Source organism: Periplaneta americana, chromosome 2, assembly GCF_040183065.1.
Source record: "Periplaneta americana isolate PAMFEO1 chromosome 2, P.americana_PAMFEO1_priV1, whole genome shotgun sequence".
NCBI lineage: Eukaryota > Metazoa > Arthropoda > Insecta > Blattodea > Blattidae > Periplaneta > Periplaneta americana.
In genome coordinates this window covers 88,580,612-88,602,936 of record NC_091118.1, presented here as the reverse complement: position 1 = coordinate 88,602,936, position 22,325 = coordinate 88,580,612, and the positions used below count along the sequence as shown (strand labels likewise).

Genomic DNA, 22,325 nt, shown 5'->3' with positions numbered 1-22,325 from the left:
CAACAATACAATGTCTTTGTAATGAGTTATATTTTTCTCAAACTATGTGATAATTCTTGTAGGTATGTATACTGCATGCATTTTATGGTGATTAAAAATATCCGAAACAAAATTATTTCATATTATATCAAACAGGAAAACGAATGATACTGAATGCAATTTAATTACAAATTAAATACATTTCTGTTTTTCGTCTAAAATATAAGGATCAACATGTATTCATACCACTGTAATAACTTTAATATATAATGAACAACATATAATTGTCATGGTACATATTAAGAGAAATAAAGGAAGGTTCACTGCACTTTTAGGACTGTGCATTTCACGATGCTCATTTTCGTGTAAAAGGTTATTAATAGATAATACATAAATATTTTTGAAGGTTAAAAAGAAAAGAACTTTCATTATTACCATTACACAGTTCGTGTGATAACACCTTACCAAAAAGCAAGCTCACACTGAAATGCAAGAAAACAAATAAATAAAGTAAATATCTAATACATACGTAAAGAAACAAAACAAACAAGCAAATAAACAAACAAATTGAAAAAAGAGGAGTGGAGGTAGGTACCTACGCTTTTTATGACTTAGATTGTTCACAGTAAAATGCTCAGCAAAGTCAGGCTTCAATTCTTGCCTGGCCCGATTTTAGCTTCTAATGGCTTTGAAAGCTAACAAATATTGTCTTCCATTATCTACCCAGAGAATATAATTGTATGTATATGTGTGTGTATATGTAACTTAAAAAGATTGGTCACAATTTCGTAAATGTGCACAGAATTTCGAGTAAATCACTAGGATTCTTGGAGTACCGTACTAGGTTACAAAGTAGAATATTGTCATGTTCTTCAAATAAATAGGCTACAGTATTTCCAGATCTAAATATCTGATTACATAACATGAATTAGGTATTGTCCATTCCTCAATAGTAAGCCTATAAATCTTCTGTTTAGTACTTACCATACAGTAACTGACTATAATACTGAACACAGGCAGAAAGAGAACAGTTTCCTTGTGGGGGGGGGGGGGGCAAAGCAAAACTGTAGAATCCTGATATAACGAGATTATGGGGAACATCATTTATATCCTCCCCCCATTATAGCTTGACCTTGGTACAATATATCGGAATATAATCATTTAATAAAGTACGGTAAAATTGTAACAAAATATACAGACAATTTTACTTTTTTTTTTTTTCCTCTTGTATGGAGGAGGATCTCTAAGGCTTACACTGCAGCCTGAGGCTTATTGTGCTTACCACTCTTATTCTGTGAATGATTGGGTAGCTGAAGGGCCGCACTCTTGTACAAGTACAGCACATCGCACCGTGAACTTAACACAGACTATTGTATGGATGATGATATGTGAATTAATGACGGCGAAATGAGTCTGAGGTTCAACACCAAAAATTACCCAGCAATTCTGTTTCAATTGGTTGAGGAAAAATCCCAACCAAGTATCTTGTCCCAACGAGGATCTGAACCTGGGCCCGCTTGTTTCATGGCCAGATGTGCTAACCATTACTCCACAGTGGTGGACCAATTTTACATTTACTTTATCTGTTTATTTAAAAAAGCAAGATATCATATGAAGTGTAAATTCTAATTGTTTTATTTAATCTCGTCTTTAAATTTACACATTATACCAGGATCACTTTTCTTTTTTCTGCATTGTTGTGCAGTATGTTATTCATATTTCTCCAAGTGGCTGCTTGAACACCTGCAGAGTTCTAACACAACAGTACAGGCTGTTACAAAAAAACATTACAGTGCTTCTATTCCTCAAATTAGGTATAGAAATTATTAAACATTCAGAAATTTAAAATAAATATTATAGTCCAGGCACATGGTCTGAAGACATTAATTCGTCAATTTAAGCACAGAAACTTAATCATAAACAAAAAGCAAGAAAAATCTTTTGAATTCAATATTTTCTAACGTTACTGGAGAGGAGAAAAAAAAAAAAAAAAAAAAAAGAGTCCGACCAAATTTGGGTGGGCAGTGCCCCCCCCCCCCAATAACTCCGCCTATGATACTGAAAACACACTTTGAATTCAATAATGATTGTACAGTACTGAAAGAATTAAACATTGCTTGTGTTAATAGAGATTCACTGTATACTAGATACCTTTGTAGAGTCAAAAGACTTTTACAGTCTGAAGCAAGATGTTGGCTTCTAGAGACATGTCTGCAAAGCAGGGAACTTCATAGGAAGAGCAACAGCTAATCAGTAATATTGTTAATTCAGATGTTTTACATATACCACAAATCCACTAATGTTCTTCATTTCTCAAGAAGCCATATTAACAAGATAACTGTTACTGATCTCATGTCGAAACTTCCCCTCACACTGAGCATACAGATTTCCACAACATATAGACAAATATAAATAATTAGCAGCCCATATTAGGGTGTGAAAACTTATTTGGAATGTTGTATTAACAACAGCACATACTTGGAGAAAGTAGTTGAAATGTCATCTGATATGAATGTCTATTCTGTCATATGACATGCAAGATGACATCATGAACTCAATGTGCTTCGCCAGCTGAGTGTGCACTATCTACTCACAGTTGGGACTATGCAATTTTTCCATAATAATTATTCAAGTTTTAATTTTAAAGGGAAGTTTCGACATGAGCTCATTAACAGTTCAGTTTTAAGGATTTTTATAGTTTCTTCTCCTTTATAAAAATAGCCTTTTTCATGTAATAAAGAAGTTCAAAATTAAATATAGCTTTATTCAAATTTCTTAAATATATAACCTTTTAATTAACATACACTTATATGTAAATTAAGATAGATGATTCTTAGAATAAACTACAGCACAAGTGCATGTTTGTACGGGTATAAAAATGGTTTAAATGTTCAGAGGAGAGTAGAGAGGCAGACTTCCCACTTTTTCATAGTTCTTCATTATTCTCTAGCTATTTCTTTTCAAAGAAAAACTCCAATATTGTGTGTTCTGAATTGCAGACAAGTAGATGCTCATAATTATGTTCCCGCAAATTTCGATGCTTACAAACCTCTACGCAAATGCACAGAAGTGTTTAGCCTACTAAAGCGATATATTTATTTTTCGAGTTACATTATTCTCAGCAGTTGAATGGATACAATGTTTGTCATTAGATCCGTGATTCATAATAACAATAACGATCCTTAGCATGGTTTCCCTTCAGAAGAGAAGTACAATCAGAGATCAGTGTTGCAGATGTAAAAGAACTTTTTTCTAAATGAGACGACTCAAACACAATTCACTGGCTGGTTTTTTGTCCACGTCGAAATATTGTACTAGTCACCATGTTAGTCTGGGTTAATGAATTTTATTTTAAGAATACCTCCACTTAGAATACATATAATTCTTAATACTGAACATATATGGAGACACTAACAACCAAATACAGCCCAACCAGTTTAATTGGCAATACAATGGATTTGAACATACAGTATTTCAACATAGAGACGTGTAAAAGGAAATCACATTGGTAACTCAAAAATAAAAAGTAAACTTATATTCATTCAATCCTATTATTTCTGTACAAGGGCTCCAGCTAGAGAAATCAATTTCGAAGAAGCAAATCTATCACAGTACCCAAAATTTTATGGCATCACAGACTATCGATCAACAATGCAACGTGATTATCAGCCAATAGACCCACAACCACTTAAACCTGTAAGTATACACAACAGAACTTCAAACAATTATTTTTTTCCAACAATGTATTTTTCGTTCAATCCATTGTACTGAAAAAGAGAGAAAGGAACCAGTATAGATGTACAGCACACTTTTCCTCTCATTCTCTTCTAGCCCCTATTTGCCCATTTTTCTTTGTTCCTCAACCAGGTGGTCTCAATTGGACACATTTTTTTTCCACCAACAAGCCTTACACAGTATGTCCATTAAATATAATGAAGCTACAATTATTGCCAAAAAAAATTAATTTACAAGTTTCATTACAAATTATAATTATAATTTCCCTTCTCCATCAAATTCTACACAATGTTAGCATTATTTAGACCCACAAAAGCACACCAAAGTTTTGCGACGAAACTTCAGTTGTTCAATCACAACAGTTTTCATGTTGCTATGTCACTAAAACATTCTCTTTATACGGGAAATAGCACTTTTGAGAAGATAAAAATTTGTAAGTTCAATTTGTGATCAAAAGACTTGCTAGATCACGCAGATCAATTGGAAACAAGAAGCTATTTCATTTTAAATTTTGGGTTCTTTTCCACGCAAGAGCAACATAATCATGTATCATTTCGAAACTAGTTTCTGACACTATATTCACATGTGCAGACATTCAGTCAGGCAATAATCCAACTCATTAAAAGAATATTCTAAATTTAAAACAAATTCAATCCAATAAGACTGTGCAATCTACATAAAAAAAAATCAATTCCCCAGTCTTTCTACAGAGAATCTCAGCAAAAATTGTCCAATGTAAGAGTACACTCATGGAAAGAAAACAATGACCAGCTTACAAATGTCTTCATGGCAGCCATACAGTACAGTTATACAGAAATTTTGCATCATATTATTTTTATGATTCTACTTACTGTTTTCCCTCCCACACCTTTAGAACGAATCTAACTCTGTTCTCCTGTTTCCAATTTAGGGAATGATATAATACATACAGAATTTTAACACCAATAAATTTTTTAGTTACCTGCGATGTTCACTGCACATACATGTGGAAAGGACATTGACAAGTGTGTGGTAGATTATTTCCGTAACATCCCTGGGTTTTGTTGTGAGGCGAGCAAGCGATCCTAGATAGTGAAGTGATCCTATAAAGGGAGGTGTGATGCGCCGGCCAAGATGTGCAGTGTTCAGTCATCAGTTTACGTCGTGAGACGAAGTCTATCTGTAATCCATTCTGTACCAGTTAAGCGTAAAAGATAGTGCTAAGTGGCACTTTTACTGCACTAAAGGAACCATTGGTGTGTGAAGAATATTAATAAATTAGCTTAGTTGACATATACAGTATTTATTTTTCAGTATTGATATATTAGTATAAATATGGTCGTGTGGAGTATTTTTTAAGAAAAATGGCACAAAATTTTCTAGAGAAGTTATCAAAGGGCAAACTAGGGAAGTTATTGCCAATGTCATAACATTTATAAAGAGAGAAGCTGAGAAAAATAAGTTTACTATAATAATAATAATAATAATATGGAGAAAGAACTAAGGTAGAGACTAGTGAAGTGCTTTGTGTGGAGTGTAGCATTGTATGGTGCAGAAACATGGACATTACAATGATATGAAGAGAAGCAACTAGAAGCATTTGAAATGTGAATATGGAGAAGAACGGAGCGTGTAAAGTGTACAGACAGAATAAGAAAGAAATCTGTGCTGGAAAGAGTGGATGAAGAAAGAATGATGCAGAAACTGATCAGAAAGAGGAAAAAGAATTGGCCGGGTTACTGGTTGAGAAGAAGCTGCCTTCTGAAGGATGGACTGGAAGGGATGGTAAATGGGAGAAGAGTTTGGGGCACAAGAAGATCTCAGATGATAGACGACATTAAGATATATGGATCATATGAGTAGACAAAGAGGAAGGCAGAAAATAGGAAAGACTGGAGAATGCTAGGTTTGTAGTGGAAGATCTGCCCTTGGACAGAACACTATGAACTAATAATAATAATAATAATAATAATAATAATAATAAAAGTTTCTTGCTAGAAAAGTATAAAAGAAAATTGCAAATATACAGAAATTCTAGCACTCCCTGAAAGATAGTAAACTCAGTGGCTTCAGATTAGATTTAGATTAGATTTATTTATTTAACTTGGTAGAGATAAGGCCGTCAGGCCTTCTCTGCCCCTCTACCAGGGGATTATAACTATAACATGAACAATAAGATTACAATTAATATTAAATTTACAATTACAATTACAATAAAAATTAAAGTACGACAAGAATACCTGATTAATGAAAGCTAGACATTTTATCATAGAAGTTAAGAACAAAGAATATTTTTGTATTTACTAAATTACAAATTAAACCTACAATAACAAAATTCTATAGTGATGAAATTACCGGATATTGAGATATTTTGTGGTAGATTAAAAGAACTATTTACAAGAAACCATGTCTGAACGAGTCTCAATTACTGACCAAGTGCCTAGTAAGTTTGCGTTTGAATTGAATTTTATTTCGACAGTCCCTGATGCTAGCAGGTAACGAATTCCAGAGTCTTGGCAGGGCTATTGTGAAAGAGGATGAGTATGAGGAGGTGCGATGGGATGGTATTGTTAGTATTGTTTCATGGCGAGAGCGTGTGTTCAGATTGTGGTGGGAAGAAAGGTAAGTGAAGCGAGACGACAGGTACGAAGGAATAGAAGAGTTCAAGATTTCGAAGAGAAAGAGAAGTGAATGTAAATTTCTTTTCTTATCTAGTTTAAGCCAACCTATTGCTTCCAGGGATGGGGTAATATGATCATATTTACGAACATTGCTTACAAAACGTACACACAAATTATGAGCACGTTGAAGTTTCATTTTGTTGTCGCTGGAAAGGTCAGTCAGTAAAATGTCAGCATAGTCAAAATGGGGAAATACAAGGGTCTGCACAAGGGACTTTTTTAAGCAAGAGGGAAGATGAACATTTATCCTTTTTAGCACATGAATAATAGAATATACTTTTCTGCAGGTTTCTGTGATTTGCATGTCCCAGTTGAGATTATTATCCATGTGAATGCCAAGATTTTTTACCGAAGAACTGAAAGGGATATGCACTGTACTTACTTTAACGGGGGAAATGTCGAGGTGCTTTACAGCGTTGGTTTGCTGTTTGTGTCCTAATATGATTGCTTGTGTCTTTCCAGGATTGATATTAAGATGGAATTTCTTTGTCCATGTCACAATCGAGTCAATGTCTTTGTTCAATTTATCTATAGCGTCATTTATTCGATCTAAGCGGGAAGAGATGTAGCATTGAAGGTCGTCAGCATACAAGTGATAGTTACAATGCCTTACATGAGATGTAATATCACTGACATATATCGTGAACAACAATGGTCCGAGTACCGAACCCTGTGGTATACCTGATGTTATGTTAAACCAGGAAGAGCTTCGATTCCCGGATACAACACATTGTTGTCTTTCCCGTAAGTAGGATTCGAACCAACTCACAGCAGTCTCTGACAAATGCAGATTTCTCAATTTATGGGTGAGCAGGTCGAAATTTACAGAGTTGAAAGCTTTGCTAAGGTCAAGAAGTGTTAGTATTGTTACTTTATTAGAGTCGATTGCTTCACGAATGTCTTCTGTCACTTTAAGTAGAGCAGTGCTTGTGTTGTGTCCAGCTCTGAAACCTGACTGATACTTGTCGAATAGTTTGTGTTCGTTCATGTAGTTAGTAATTTGTCTGTGTACGATTCTTTCCAGTGCTTTTGATATGGCTGGCAGGATACTGATTGGTCTATAGTCGTTCGGGTCGGTGGGAACTTTGACTTTTGGAAGAGGAAGAACGAAAGCTTGCTTCCATATTTTAGGGAAAGTTGAAGTGATTAAGGAACTATTGAATATGTGTGCAATTGTAGGTATTACTATGTCTTGTATTTTCTGTATGAGTAATATGCTAATGTTGTCTGGCCCTTGAGCTTTCGTCTTGATGCGTCGGATGGCTTTCATTACGTCAATAGGAGTGACGTCAGTAAAATAGAATTTGTCTCGAGTTGGGGGAGCTGAGTCAGGCAAAACTGTGTCTTGTTTCACTATTCCTAATAAAAAAAAAAAATACAACAACGTTGTGTCTGCAGAGTTTCTGTGCCCTCAATTAAGACAATAAAATTCGTTTTAATAAATGAAGACCTCGGGAGTAAATAGTGATGACCCTCAAAATTGAGATTGAGTTTTCTGGTTGTTAACAGCCTACAAGCCACATTATCTTTGATTTGGTTAAATAATTATGCAAATATGTTAACAAAAGATTGGATTATGCTGTTTGAAAAATATGGCAATCCTCTTGTGTTTGCAATAAAAATTAAAATATATGCAATTTGTATATGTGGGTTATCATTATTTACTCCCAAAGGTTCAATTATTTGTTACATTCAATAGGTAAAATGTATTTATATCAATTTAAATTTGTAAAGAACTAACATGTAGACAGGTATATAAGGTCACCATTATTATTTTGAAATATTTCAAAGAGCGCGCTGACTCTTCTTTGCGTAGCTACGACAAGGCCAGAATTGCTGGTAGGTTGAGCAGTGACTGATGAGTGTGGATGAGGGTGTGAAGGTGAACCGGGAGATCAGTGCGCCAGACACAAGACTCACACTCAACTTGTCCATAACAGCAGCCAGAGATGTTACGGAAATAATCTTGACTATGAAACAGAAATCACCATGTACGAGTCCTGCCGATTGCTAGATTAATTTTTTTTATTATTATAAGTTTCACGTGATTTGAATTCTATTCCACTATTGCTGTCATAATATTTTGTCTATATTGTGTCTTATTAGTGTAGTGATTTACGTTTCTAACAATTACGTACTTATTAAATATGCTACTCTCAGAACATCTGGTCAACAATGTTGATTGGTTATAAAAAATAAATATGTAACTGATATGATGTTAAAAATTTTATATCTCTGAATAGTAAATGAATTACAAAATATAAAACATATGGCTTTCTGTGGACTTGAATCCTTTCACGGCACAGAGATCGTCCCCAAACTCTCAGCACTCTGTTTAACCAACAGAGCTATTTCAGCATGTTGGGAAGTAGTATGGTATTCACATTTAGTTTTGCTTGATGGTGCACTCTTCGAAAGTCATTTGCTATATTACTCACCTGAAGTATTATTTGAAGTAATAGTTTTCTAATTAGTAATCACACATTATAAAATATTGGCTCTATTGCTTGCTTTGCACCATACATATGTTATAATGCAGAAACTAAAGTTGTAAGAGTACACAAATATGTGTGACATTTACTTTGCAACTGTACGACCTGGTAGCCTAATCGAATAACAATGTCAGTAATTTTTCCACAAGTGTACATGGGCCAACCTACACACAGTGGTCCCAAATGCGAACATAGCAGGGAAAAAATTATTTCCAACTTGAAACTGTAGAATAAAAACAAAAATATTCAAAATAGTGAAGTTCCATATTGATTTTTTTCTTTTAAGCCTATCAGTTATAATGACATAAAAATAAATTGCATGATACAGTTTATATCATACTTTAAATTTACGAACAAATGCAATACATCAAAAGACATTAATAAAATGAAACAAAAATGTTACTGGTTGGTGGTAGGCCTACACCAGAACTGGTATAGATATGGATGATAACAAATATATCATATCATATAATGCTACAGGAGCTAAAGAGCAGTATGTAATTTTGTTATCGTTCTACATTTGTCATTTGAAAATAATACTGTTTTCCCAATTTGGCAAGTGACTTTTGTCAATAGCAGTAAATCTAGTCATCACAAGCTCTTCAAAAGCACTAAGGCAGTCTGAGCAATCACGGAGTTACTTAGGCTCCTGTCCCTCAAGCACATGTAATACCATATTTACCCATGTAATACACGCACTTTATTTTTTAATTTTTATAACAAAAAAACTAGGGTGCATCTTTTATGCAAGGAAAACATTTAGTGGAGGGGGGGAGGGGGAACGCATATTAAAGGTGCACTAGCTCGAATGCTAAAATAATCGATAGAATACGTAATGATATATGGGCCACAACTAATTTATATCTTGACTGCATCGCACTTAAGATGATCAATAGTTAGTAACAGTTGTATAAACATATAACTTGTAATATTGAATACAGTGACAATAAGACAAGACACCTTATTGTTATTATTAACATAAGCCTTACCTCATTCACTGTCAGGTTCACCATCACTGCTATCATTTGTCACAGATTCACATTCCTCATCCTTGCATCTCATCAAATAGCACTTCAACTGTAACTTCAAGAAACTTTTTTTAAACTATTTCTGGAGTAATCATTTTCCACGCTCGTGTTAGCCAGTCACGTATCACTTTGATTGTTGGTCACCGCATCTTTCCTATTGGCATTATCTCATGACCACCGCCTGCCATCCACTCTGTGGATAGTTTCCTCATGTAATGTTTATACACACATCCAAAGGTTGACCACCAGGGATAAGGTTGACCACCAGGGATAAACAGCAATGTCAGTTTTTAACTCCGAATGAATTTTCTTTGTGTTGCCGCCTAAGTGACCTCAGAAACTGTCCCAAACGAGCAAAGCAGGTTGGCGAAGTAAAGCACCGGGATGATGTTGCCAAAGTGTCCACACCAATCTCGCACCAGATCTGGATCCATCCAGCCATCCCTTCATGTGGACTCTGACATGAATAGCCCTACATATTGGTAATTTAATTTTGGTCATAGTTTTTCTTTTGAAAATGACAAATGGTGGTAATTTCCTTTCATCTGCTGTTACTGTTAGCATCACTATGCAACACATTTTCTCATAACAGGTTGTGCAAATCAGCACACTACTTTCTCCCCTCTTAGCGATTGTTGTGTTGGTCAGTGTATCAAAAAGATCAGTGTCTGGTCCGCATTCTCCATTTGCGACAACAAATAATTCTTATTCTTTCTCATTTTTATCACAAATTTATGGAAATCTCAGATTTTCTATTCATAGTCTTGTGGCATCTGTTGACAAATTGAAGTGTGTCTTTTAAGAGAAAAGCCTTTCCTTCTCATTAAACGAAGGGCCCAACTTCTACTTGCTTTAAATTCACTAATGCCCATACTAGCTGCGATTTCACGTGCTTTGTAATACATCATTTCATGTAACACTCCGATTCCAATGTTCCTTAACTCCGTTACATATTCCAATATTTATTTTCAATTTCGGGATACTTCCCACACTTTGGATCACGAAATGATTTTCTTGATTTGTTAGGAGTTTTTAAGAGTGGTTCTGTTTCTTTCCTCCACTTATGCACATTACTCTTTGACAGGTAAATTATCGACCAGCGGCTTTGTTATTGTGTTCTCCTGTGTATTTGATAACTTTCAGCTTAAAACTCTCTGTATAACTTGAATATTTCGGTCGGTTCTTATCCATTGTCGAAACATAATTTTATCAACACAACTGATTACTGCAGATGTCCTAAGAATACTGAGTTATTAATTGGACAGTACCTATATTTTGCGCGTGTAAAAAAAGAACCAATCATGACTGCAGTGGTACCATGCATTATTGTTTAAAAACGTGAATTTAAACATAAGCAGTGCATCCAATCTTACGACTTTCGGTATTATTAAAACGATCTTTGTTTAAAATGAGATGCATCTATTATGCAGAGAATTTTTTTTTTAACGTGAAAAATTGAGGTGTATCCATTATGCGGGTAAATATGGTATATGACATATCTGATATTTATTGTCATCAGCATTACATATTAGTCATGGTGGACCTTCACGTTTCTGTTTTTAAGTCCACCATCACTATATAATTTTTAACTATCCTACTACTACTACTACTGTTTTACCAAAATAGCCCTTCTAATACTACAATCTCTTATAATGCTGTCCCTTCACTCTTCCAATTTCCTTAATCTTCACTCTCTCTACTCTTTTATTATACTACCATACAATTACTATATTACCTATTATTTCTATTACTTTCCTGGTCACATCATTTAAGTTTGTTCAATCCTATTCTAAGCTTCTTTCCAACTCATCATAATCCTGTCAAGTGCTCTGTAATATTTGAGATGACCTACGTGTTTCAAACCCTTCTTGAGGAGGAGTCAGTGCTCTCACTTCCACTTGCACATTTTCCTCTTGGAATGTCTTCCTAAATGGCCCAGACTCTATCTGTTGGTATCTGGTCAATCTAAGTAATCATGATCACAAAATTATGTTACAGGTCACACTTTCTGAGCAAAATCCACTGATGAATCGAATATGTTTATCTGAACTCAATGATGGAGCATCAACAAGAAGATTTGGTAGAAATAAATTCCTGGATGATGGTCTCTCCGATTTCTACAAAAACAGAGACCTAAGGCAATGGAGATATTCATCATATGACCCAATTGTGGGAAGATACACACTTGAAAACTGCTGAAATTTTAGAAATAAATCATTACATACTGAGAAATTCGTATTTAAATACACTAAAGAAAAACAAACCGGTTGTTCTTTATGGTTGTGGAACTTGGACTCTCACTTTGAGAGAGGAACAGAGGCTAAGGGTGCAAATCAAGATTTCAGATATAACTCCCTCGAAATTATTCAGAGGCTAAGGGTGTTTGAGAATAAGGTGCTTAGGAAAATATTTGGGGCTAAGAGGAATGAAGTTACAGGAGAATGGAGAAAATTACACAATGCAAAACAGTACACATTTGTATTCTTCACCTGACATAATTAGGAACATTATATCCAGACGTTTGAGATGAGCAGGGCATGTAGCACGTATGGGCAAATCAAGAAATGCATATAGTTCGGAGGTAGAAGTGAAAAAGACCTTTCGAGAGGCCGAGACGTAGATGGTAGGATAATATTAAAATAGATTTGAGGGAGATGGGATACGATTGTAGAGACTGGATTAATCTTGCTCAGAACAGGAACCAATGGCGGGCTTATGTAAGGGTGGCAATGAATCAGCGGGTTCCTTAAAAGCCATTAAGTAAGTAAGTAAAGAAAAATAAACTCAAGTAATGTAAATTGCAAACATCTCTATCAAAAACGTCTTGGAAATTATAGGTATCACACACAATATTTCAAAACTAAATCTTGCACCAAAATATACCACAATTACAATTTATGATTCTTATTTTATGATTAAGCTTTACCTCCCATAACAAAAGGTGTGGTGAACAATTTTTTACTACAAAAGAAATGGAGAACTGGTGAAAATTACACAAATGTAATTACTTACTATATCAGTAACAGACATTGTAGTATGGAGATACGGGGAGAAGAATATGCAAATACAATTACTTCACTAAGAAAAGAAAAACATGTTAATTAATCACTCAAGAGATGGATTGTTATATAAATGCATCAACAGGCCATAAGGCTTATACCAAAGAAGAATCAATCAATCTTCTTAATGTGTCCAGCTGTTTGCTGACAACATAAAGTCCACTATAGTCCACTGCAGTCTATTCAGTTGTTTTTCACGAGAAATGAGGGGTATTTTGATTGGTGTTCATTATAGATGCCTGTTGCTAGTAGCCAGAGTTGGGGTGTACACCAAAGAAGAATAAAAAGAAGTAAAAACAAACCGGTTGTTCTTTATGGTTGTGAAACTTGGACTCTCACTTTGAGAGAAGAACAGAGGCTAAGGGGTTTGAGAATAAGGTGCTTAGGGAAATATTTGGGGCTAAGAGGAATGAAGTTACAGGAGAATGGAGAAAGTTCCACAATGCAAAGAAGAATGAAAAGCAGTAAAGATGAGGAAGCGGAGGAGAAAGATACACTGATGACAAAGAGCTTTAAAATATAACAGTACCAAAATTTATTATATTCTGTGATTAATAACATACATACAAAGTATTCTTCATTGCAAATAGTTACGAAAAAACTGTCATACATGATGTCACATGATTATTACATTATTTACAAGAGACATTACAATCACAGCAGAATTGCATTGATAAACTCTAACAGTAACCATCCCATGTAGTATGTCCTTGTCAATAACCACCCTCAAACCAACTGCAGAATAGAAATGAAGTGAATATTTTGCCTAACCCCTGAGCATAAGTTAAATTTTTGTCTCAGCATTAGAAAAGTCATGAAAAAAGGAATATGTAAGACAAAAAATTTAATTTTGCGATAATACTGTTGCTTCTGCTCTCACTCAATGTGTTAATAAACAAAAGCATACAATTCACACTTTAGATCAATACACACAAATCAAAATGGGGCACAGGCAAAAATAATCCATACAGCACTTCAATGTAACATTTTGTTCCTAACAGCACCAAATACAATGTCCCACAAACTGTTATCATGGGTTTGATATTGCATCTAGCTTTGATTAACTCTGCATATACTCAACATATCCAAGAAAATCACATTCAACGACTATGGAACTTCTTTTCTGGTTGCTTAGCATGATCTAAAAGAAGATCACATGGTTTAAATGGTTCGCCATAATCCTTCTCAAATTCCAGCATCTTATTTGTCAAGGCACCTGCTCCATATACATCAACCCATCGGAAAGGGCCCCCTGTGAAAGGTGGGAAGCCCAAACCAAACACTGCGCCAACATCACCTTCAAGCTAGAAGAAGAAAACATTATTATAATGAAGATCAGTTTTTAGGTTAGGCCTATTAGAAATATTCTTGTAATTTTGAAATTAAAGAATTCTGAACAAAACAAAATTATTTCGATTCTAAAATTAAATCTCAGCCAAAAATTTGAAGGATACTTATAAGGATAAGCCAGAAAGTACAGATGTTTTATTACTTCATGACAGTGTGCCTGATGACGTGCAGTGGTACGGATGGGATATTACAAAGGATATCAGATTAGATGTAATAGCATTGTGGCCAAGTAGAGACCTCACATGCAGTGCATACAATAGTACAGTCGTGTTACTATTAAACACATTCCATGCTGATTCCTTTTCCTACGTGCATAACTGGTTTGTTTTGGAGCACTATCGAGTATTGCATATATAGGGTGAAAGTGAAATAAAGATTTTTCAGAGCGAATAGCTCATGTTGTACGTAACAAAAAAGTGTAATACCATATTGGTGAAAAGGTCATAGTTTTCTTAGAACAAAAAATGTTTTTTTCCCAAATGTTTAATACTATCTTATTTGGTAACTAATGCGAGTAGAATCGTGATTTTTGTCCATATTGATAGAAAATGTAATAAAGAATCATTTATCCCTCTGGAGTATTTATTTAGCATGCATGATTTTTGTGTAAATTTAATTTGAAACCACTAATTTCAAGCCACTGAATGATGCGAACAGCATGCAACATTGTAGCTAGAGAGGGAGGTGGGAGGTAGTTCACCTAGAGAGAAACCTGAGTTCATTGACCTCTTACATCAGTATTACGAGAAGAAATGAAGGGTGCAGAGCCATAGTGGGCCAAGTGCCATTTATTAAAAATGAAGAAAGCAAGGGCTAAAGTTAAGTGAATACCATAGTTTAATGAGGATTGACATGTCATTTAGTTTTAAAGAGTGTATACTTTATATTACTTGCCATATGTTTCCATTGAATTATGGTAATAACTTCATTTTAACCCTTGTTTTCTACAGTCTTAGTAAATCGCGCTTGGCCCACTATGGCTATGAAACCTTCAAATACGATGTTGCCAGACTGCTGAAACTTCCAACTTAATTTTCTAATTAACCTTGCATTAATTTAAACTAATTAACCATGCATTTAATCACAAAACGTAATATAGGTTTTCTATCCATTTAACTGTACCCTATCGGCCCTTTCGATGTGCACATTTATTTCACTTCCACCCTGTATTATGTGTGTAGTTTTTGTTTCTATAAATTATCTTATAATTCATTTTAGTAGTAGTCTTCCGATAAGTCTAAAGTAATAATTAAATTAATTTAATATATGTATTTCCGTTTAATGACTTATCTAATTGATTAGATAAGTAATTAGACGGAAATACATAAATCAAATTAACTGAATTCTTCAGTATACTTTATTTAGAAAGTTTTATTTCAGTATAATGTTTAATATTATATACACATACATTCCACTAATATAGAGTAAAGTCAGAGGTAAAATATTGCAATACTCACAATCCCATGAGATAGTGAATAATAAATAGGCCTCTATATATAATAGGAATCTATCAATTAATTGTCCCGCTCAAACCACCGAATGTTACTTATAAAATCGATAATCTTCTTGAACAATCCCACCATTCCATTTTACAACTTCCTTCCTATCATCCTGAGCTCAATTCTCTTGAAATTATTTAATGATTTGTGCAACTGTAAAAAATTTGGATGCAGCAAACAATGTCACATTCAAAATGGAAGACGTCATTTGGTTAACAAACCAAAAATTTGCATCTGTAACATCTAAAGACTGGCAGGAAGTTTGCAAAAATGTGAGAGAAATCTAATTAAATATGAGAAACAAAGGGGGTTTGTTAGATGTTGACCAAGAAAATATTGTGATCCATGTGAGTGATAATAGTTAGTGACAGTAGTGAAAGTGAGGATGAAGATTATGGAGGTGAAAGAAGAGCCAGTAGAGAGAGAAAAATAACATGCAGGTGAAATATACATGGATATTGTCGGAGTCTCCACTTTAGATTAATTTTCGTGCCAGTTAACCAGTGGACTCCATACAGCGTTATGCAGAATCCACAACAGCACGGCCCGAAAGTAACATTTTTATTATAATGCGAGTGTATTCCCTTCCCTCTTCGATGCATGGCTTAGTTGTGCATCTCCCCTCCAACAGCTGCCACTTCCCTCTTTCATCCATGCTGACTGTCATGACATAATAAAACAACTGTAATGTTCTGCCCTTTTTATCTGCCATCTATCCACAGTATGCGGAACCCGAATCATGCCAAGTGAAGGGGGTAGGCATTAGACACACACACATTCAATTACACACATAATGGACAAATACTTCAGGCTTATTATGGTATTTTTTAAGGACTTAAATGACATGTCACTGAGTAGATAACCATTCTGAGAGTGTATAGAAGAGAAGAGAGACATCAAGAAGAAATGCTTGATTCTGATGTAATGGATATGACATCAGATTACAACTTTTATGTATTTATTCACACTGCAAATGGGCAAACACCCAATGACCTATACGTGACTAAGGAAAAATTTTATTACTGGCATGTCACATAGTAACATTATTTACAGAGTCAGGTATTTATGTTTTTAACAATAACTACGTTTACCAAACCCACAACTTCAACAAAACAGATGATAATTATGATCAACTGGACAAGTCATTTTGGATTACATAATTTTATGCTAATGCTCTCTCCTTTTGCTTATACTCTCAAAAACCATACAATTTATATTTGAATTTCTTGCTCTCATTGATGTCTCTTGAAATTGCAGTTAAGCACGTCGTCCTCAGTGTACTTACCTACAGTTGGTTCAAATCTTTCTAAGGGATGTGTTTTTCAATAAAATAAATAATGGATCACTTTATTTGGAAAGGAAACATAGTTGAAGTTTATACGTCACACTAAAAAAGGAGTATCACAACATATGACTGGTTAATAAAAGGTAAAGTCATCCACATGACATGCCATGGAGGCACAAAGGGTGGCGCGAAGGTTAAAGCTCCCACCTGTACAGATACTCGGCATTAATATCAGTAGGAATGTCAGTCATATGTGCCAGAAATACTCATTTCTGTTACAGGCTCAGTAAACCCGAAAGGATTAGGTCAATGGAGAAAATCCATGACTTCAATGGGAATCAAACTCATGACCTTCCAGTCTGCAGTATTATACCTTAACTGTGATGCTGTAGTGCATCCCTATTATTAATTCCAAAGCAAAATTCTCAAGAACAGCCTGTGTGAGACATATCTCAGTTCCTACTCTGCCAATTAACTCTTGATAGTATCTCTTGGTATCGAAACATAGAATCAAAACTTAAATTTCTCTGCTAGTAATTATGTCGCCTATCATTCTACTGGTAAAGGTAAGAAATGTGTATTACAAGTGTTTCCATCTCAAATTTTCAAACTGTGTTATAGGAAATTTCACCTTACACTACAAACAAACTATTACGAGCTCTATCTGCAAGATATGACAACAATGACTTCTTTCATCAAAAATAAACTCTGGCTGGCCCCAGTTTAAATATCATGTTTCATAAACGCTGTATCAGTGAGAGTCAAATTCTTTCATGAAAGTGGGCAAACGGAACACAATTAAAGTGTTTTCCATATTTTTGTTGTTTTTGTCTAATGGCAACGAAACTGTTGATTTATATCATATTCCATTAGGGAACAATGTTGCTCGCATCTGTGGCACTCCAAAAGCTACAAGTGTATCTTGAGTGTTGCTAAATGAGCTGGTATGCCTCCTGAAGGCAATAAAACCAAACAGCATTTTACAGTGCTCTTCTGGAATGAAGGTGAAATGTCACAAAAGAAAAAAGTTATGTTTCAAAATCCACTGTTTTCTTATTATGCAAAAAAGCAAATCAATTTCCTATTCTTGTTGTTGCCACCTACTGATGGGAACATAATAAGCAATAACATTCATTCTTAACAATTTTCTATGTTACTGTGAAGTAACAGAACATTACTCTCTGGTTTTCTCCACAATACTGTATATCAGTACTTACTGGGTTGGCTAGAATGCCCTCCTGAAGACAGAGAATGGCCTCATTTACAAATCTTGTCACCATGCGAAGCTGTAGATCTTCCACAGCTTTTGAACCCTTAGGTTCCAGTCTATATTTAGAAAATATATCCAATGCTCCTGTATTCACATCACGGTTTTTACTAGAACCTTCATACAAAAAGCATCCTTTGGAAGATTTACGACCTGAAACAAAAAAACTTAAGACATTCTAATAATTTTGTATTTCTATGAAGAACCAAAAGTGCAGCACACAATAGCTTAATACAATTTCACTAATGTTTTCATATATCATGAACTTACTGGAGAAGTTGGTTTGTACATTAAACAGCACCAAAACACTGCACGATTCTTTTTACACATAATGCAAGAAGCAGATGTACAGAAAAGACTTACATATGCAATTGGATCACACAGTGTTTGCACAATGACTGAACATTCTCTAAGCATGCTCTGTTCAGTAAAATAAGCATTAGTATACATTCTAAATGGGCATGTTCATACCATAAATTATGCATGGTGCTTCTTCAATGACAACTCAAAATGAATACATAAATGCAACAATTCTGATGCTTCTAAAGTTATCTGGTTTTAATCTGCTAGACCAATGTTTCTCAACCACCGAGCTCTGGCATCAATTATACCGGGCCATAAGATATTCCTCTGGAATTTGTCAATTTACTGGTCTAAGCATTTTTAACGAATAAATATTTTAAAATGGAAATATTCTTAGGAGAACAATTTTTGTGAATGTGTCGAAAAGTACAGATCCTAAACTCTAAATTCTAAAATCTAACTGAAACATTTCTGTAGCATTTTTTAATGATCGGGATTTTTTAAGCTTAGAAATCTATTGGGTAAGAGAGTACCACTGTTTATGACCAGCCATAAAAATTTCCTGCAGGCCATTTACAACAATGGGCGGCAAATCCTCTTTTTTTTTTCAAAACTGAATGATAACTGGTCATAAAAATTGCCTGTAAGCTGATTACAATGGGCAGTGAATCCTCTGTTCTCGAAATTAAACGAAATAATTTGTGTTACAGATGTCAGTGATCAATTAATTAGCTTGGAAGCATAAACAATTTTTTTTTTTTTACTTAAATTGAAAATTAAGGTGGTCTATATCAGGTTCTCGGTACTGAATAGTCATCACGAATACTGTCTCTTTGCAAATTCTCATTGCAGTGTGTAAGTGCTTGTTTTAAAATCCGAGTATCATGATATTTTAGAAGTAAATAAATAAATGACAATAGCGTTCGTCCGTTCGTCGAATACTGCATAACCATCTGCACTTTCATCCCTACAAAATTCAACAAACACATGAAATTACGGAGCAAGGCTAGGTGAACCGACTTTGCTTTTATAGGGAATTCTTTAACCTGGTGAATGATAATCCAAATGTAGTGAACACATTAATCATGTCTGATGAAGCACACTTCTACTTCTGTGGATATGTCAACAAGTACAATTACCGATACTGGGCTCTCAATAATCCTCAAGAACTGCATGAACGAAAGGTGACATTCTGGTGCGGAATTTGTTTGGATGGCATCATTGGGCATTATTTTTTCGAGGATGAGGGAGGAGCAACAGTTATTTTCAACTCTGAGCATTACATGAATATGCTGAAAACACTTCTTCCGAATTTCGTTCGTGGTCATCATGAGTGGTGGTTCCAGCAAAATGGAGCAACAGCTCACATAGTTAGACTCTGTGGTCATTCTTAGAAGATTGTCACGCAAACGAAGAGTGACAGCGTGTCGCCAAGTTGACCGCCTTGGACTACGATGCACTGCTTCCAGAACCTGTCCCACATTTGCAGGTGTGCGAGCCAAACGAGGACGTTCTGGTGGCTTGGTATCCTTTATTGATGCCTCTGCTACACACAATATCAAGATATTGCGACTAGGTGCATGACGTGTATCAAACTGCAGTTGAAACCCACGCTGCATAGAAGTAACAGACTCTGTTTTGATGAACAACTCTATCGCAGCAATGCAGTGTTCCAATGTTCCATCTCAACTGAACTCCAAAATGTACACAACACAAGGACACCCATTACAGCAGCGACATTCAGCAGGTATGATTTGTATTGTTTTGCATAAACCATCAGGTGTTTTTGACGCACCCTATACAATGATCAATGTTATCAATTTTATAAGTTTTTGGTGGTCAGAAAGGGATAGTATGTCAATGAAAATTAGCTAGCATAAATTAATTATGTTTACTTGAGGAAACTACAACATGCTACAAAATTAAATTAATCCAGTAACTGATAATTAATTAGTTTGTCAACATGTCACACTGTTTTCGTACTAAAACTCTTTAAGTCTTAAGATCACATCACTCTTAATTATTAATGCTTATGTTAGTTAAATGTATGAACTTTAAACAAATTGGAAAGGTGTTTACGAGTAAATTTGTTGGGACTGGGCCCTCGCCTTGTAGAAGAGAATTTACAGAGCCGCAGTCCCTCAAAGGTTGAGGACCACTGTGCTAAACGACATGACTGGAGAATTGCTGGACAGCGCTGTAATGAGTTTCATTATAATTTACCACTCAATAAACTACTAAGAATGTGATTTCACCCAGATGGAGCCACTTCACATTAAACTGTGAGTTTGTCAGAAATTAAATGATGATGTTTTGGTATGTACTGGACTGGACAGTGTGGAGCTTGCTTAAAACCACAGACTTCTTTCAATGCAGACATGTATAACATCAGACAGAATCTTATTTTATAATTGAAAAGAAGAATCATACATGTTATACAGCAAATTCACCAACAATATCTTACAGCATGGCAGTGGAATGTCAGGATCAAATGAGATACTTCAGGTAAATGGGGTGCAAATTGAATACTTTTGGTAGAATATACAGACATTTTGGTTACATAGGGAACACTAAGTGTTTAAGACATAAAACAAGTCAAGTTTTGCTGAGAATAATGTAAAAATGTGTGTTACATTTAATCGAAAATGTAATTATTACTATTGTCATACTACACAAAATAATTTATTATACAGTAAAATTTCATGTATACGTTTTTATGGGGGTCTGAAGAAAAAAAACGTTTAACTGAAATAGCATTTAAATGCATCTGAAATTGCATTACTAATAATTAATAACATGTGATTATATAAAAAAAACAATTACAAACACACTTCCTCTTTCTTAAACTCATTGGAACTCAAAAACCAATCAGTAACCTTCTCATCATATCAGGTTGAGTCTACTGTCAAAATATTTTTAGTTTGGAGGGGTGTTAGGATAGTTGCATTCAATGCGGTCACAGCTTTGATCCTGGATTCTCATTGTTTAAAATGTTCCATTTCTTCACTCTGAACAAACTTCTCTCCTCTCTCTGTATTGATTCTCCCACTGGTGCACAACTGATTTACTGAAGCTAGTATGTATGGAGACAAGAATGGGCAGCTTCGAATTTCCAGGAATTTCAAAGCTGGCCACATCCTAACAATAAACACATATTGTACCATTTACTTGACTATAATATGCACTTTTTTTTTTTCTGGGGTGCATATTATATTCAAACTCAAACACTCAGACTCAAATAAATTAATATTAACATTCTATTTATGTTACAAGACATGGTGGGAAACAATTGAAGAAATGGCCACTGAGAGTTCGTGTTTTCTCGTCTTTTGCGCACTTTTCATTCGTAATTTCTCATCCATTTTTGACGATCAGTAATAAGAATATTTTTAATTACTAGAATAACTTAACATTTTTTCTTTTACTGTGAGACTTTATAAATACAATTCTCAACAATTGTGCGTCTTTATTTAAAGCAAAAGATTTACCAATAATTACTGACGAAAGAGTAGCATGATGTTAGTCATTGTCAATCAATGTTCTGACATCAACTCAGACCTGTTGACTGGAAGTTCCAATTTTAATACTGCATATGATGAATGTGTATAAGGGAGTGCCTTTATAACCTTCTTGATAATATAATTTTAATCTTGAGTGGTTTTTAGTAC

General features: G+C 34.7%; 1 protein-coding gene across 1 annotated transcript in view; it reads right to left on the bottom strand.

Moving 5' to 3' along the window:
* Nucleotides 1-13,464: 13,464 nt before the first annotated feature.
* Mtpalpha (monolysocardiolipin acyltransferase Mtpalpha) overlaps nt 13,465-22,325 on the bottom strand; it is an 82,462-nt gene continuing 73,601 nt past the window's right edge. The window contains exons 11-12 of the mRNA XM_069818089.1: nt 18,305-18,507; nt 13,465-14,257 (exon numbers count right to left, since the gene is read on the bottom strand). Of these exons, the coding sequence (XP_069674190.1) occupies nt 14,054-14,257; nt 18,305-18,507 (407 nt within the window). The 3' untranslated portion in view covers nt 13,465-14,053. The remainder of the gene's footprint in view (nt 14,258-18,304; nt 18,508-22,325) is intronic.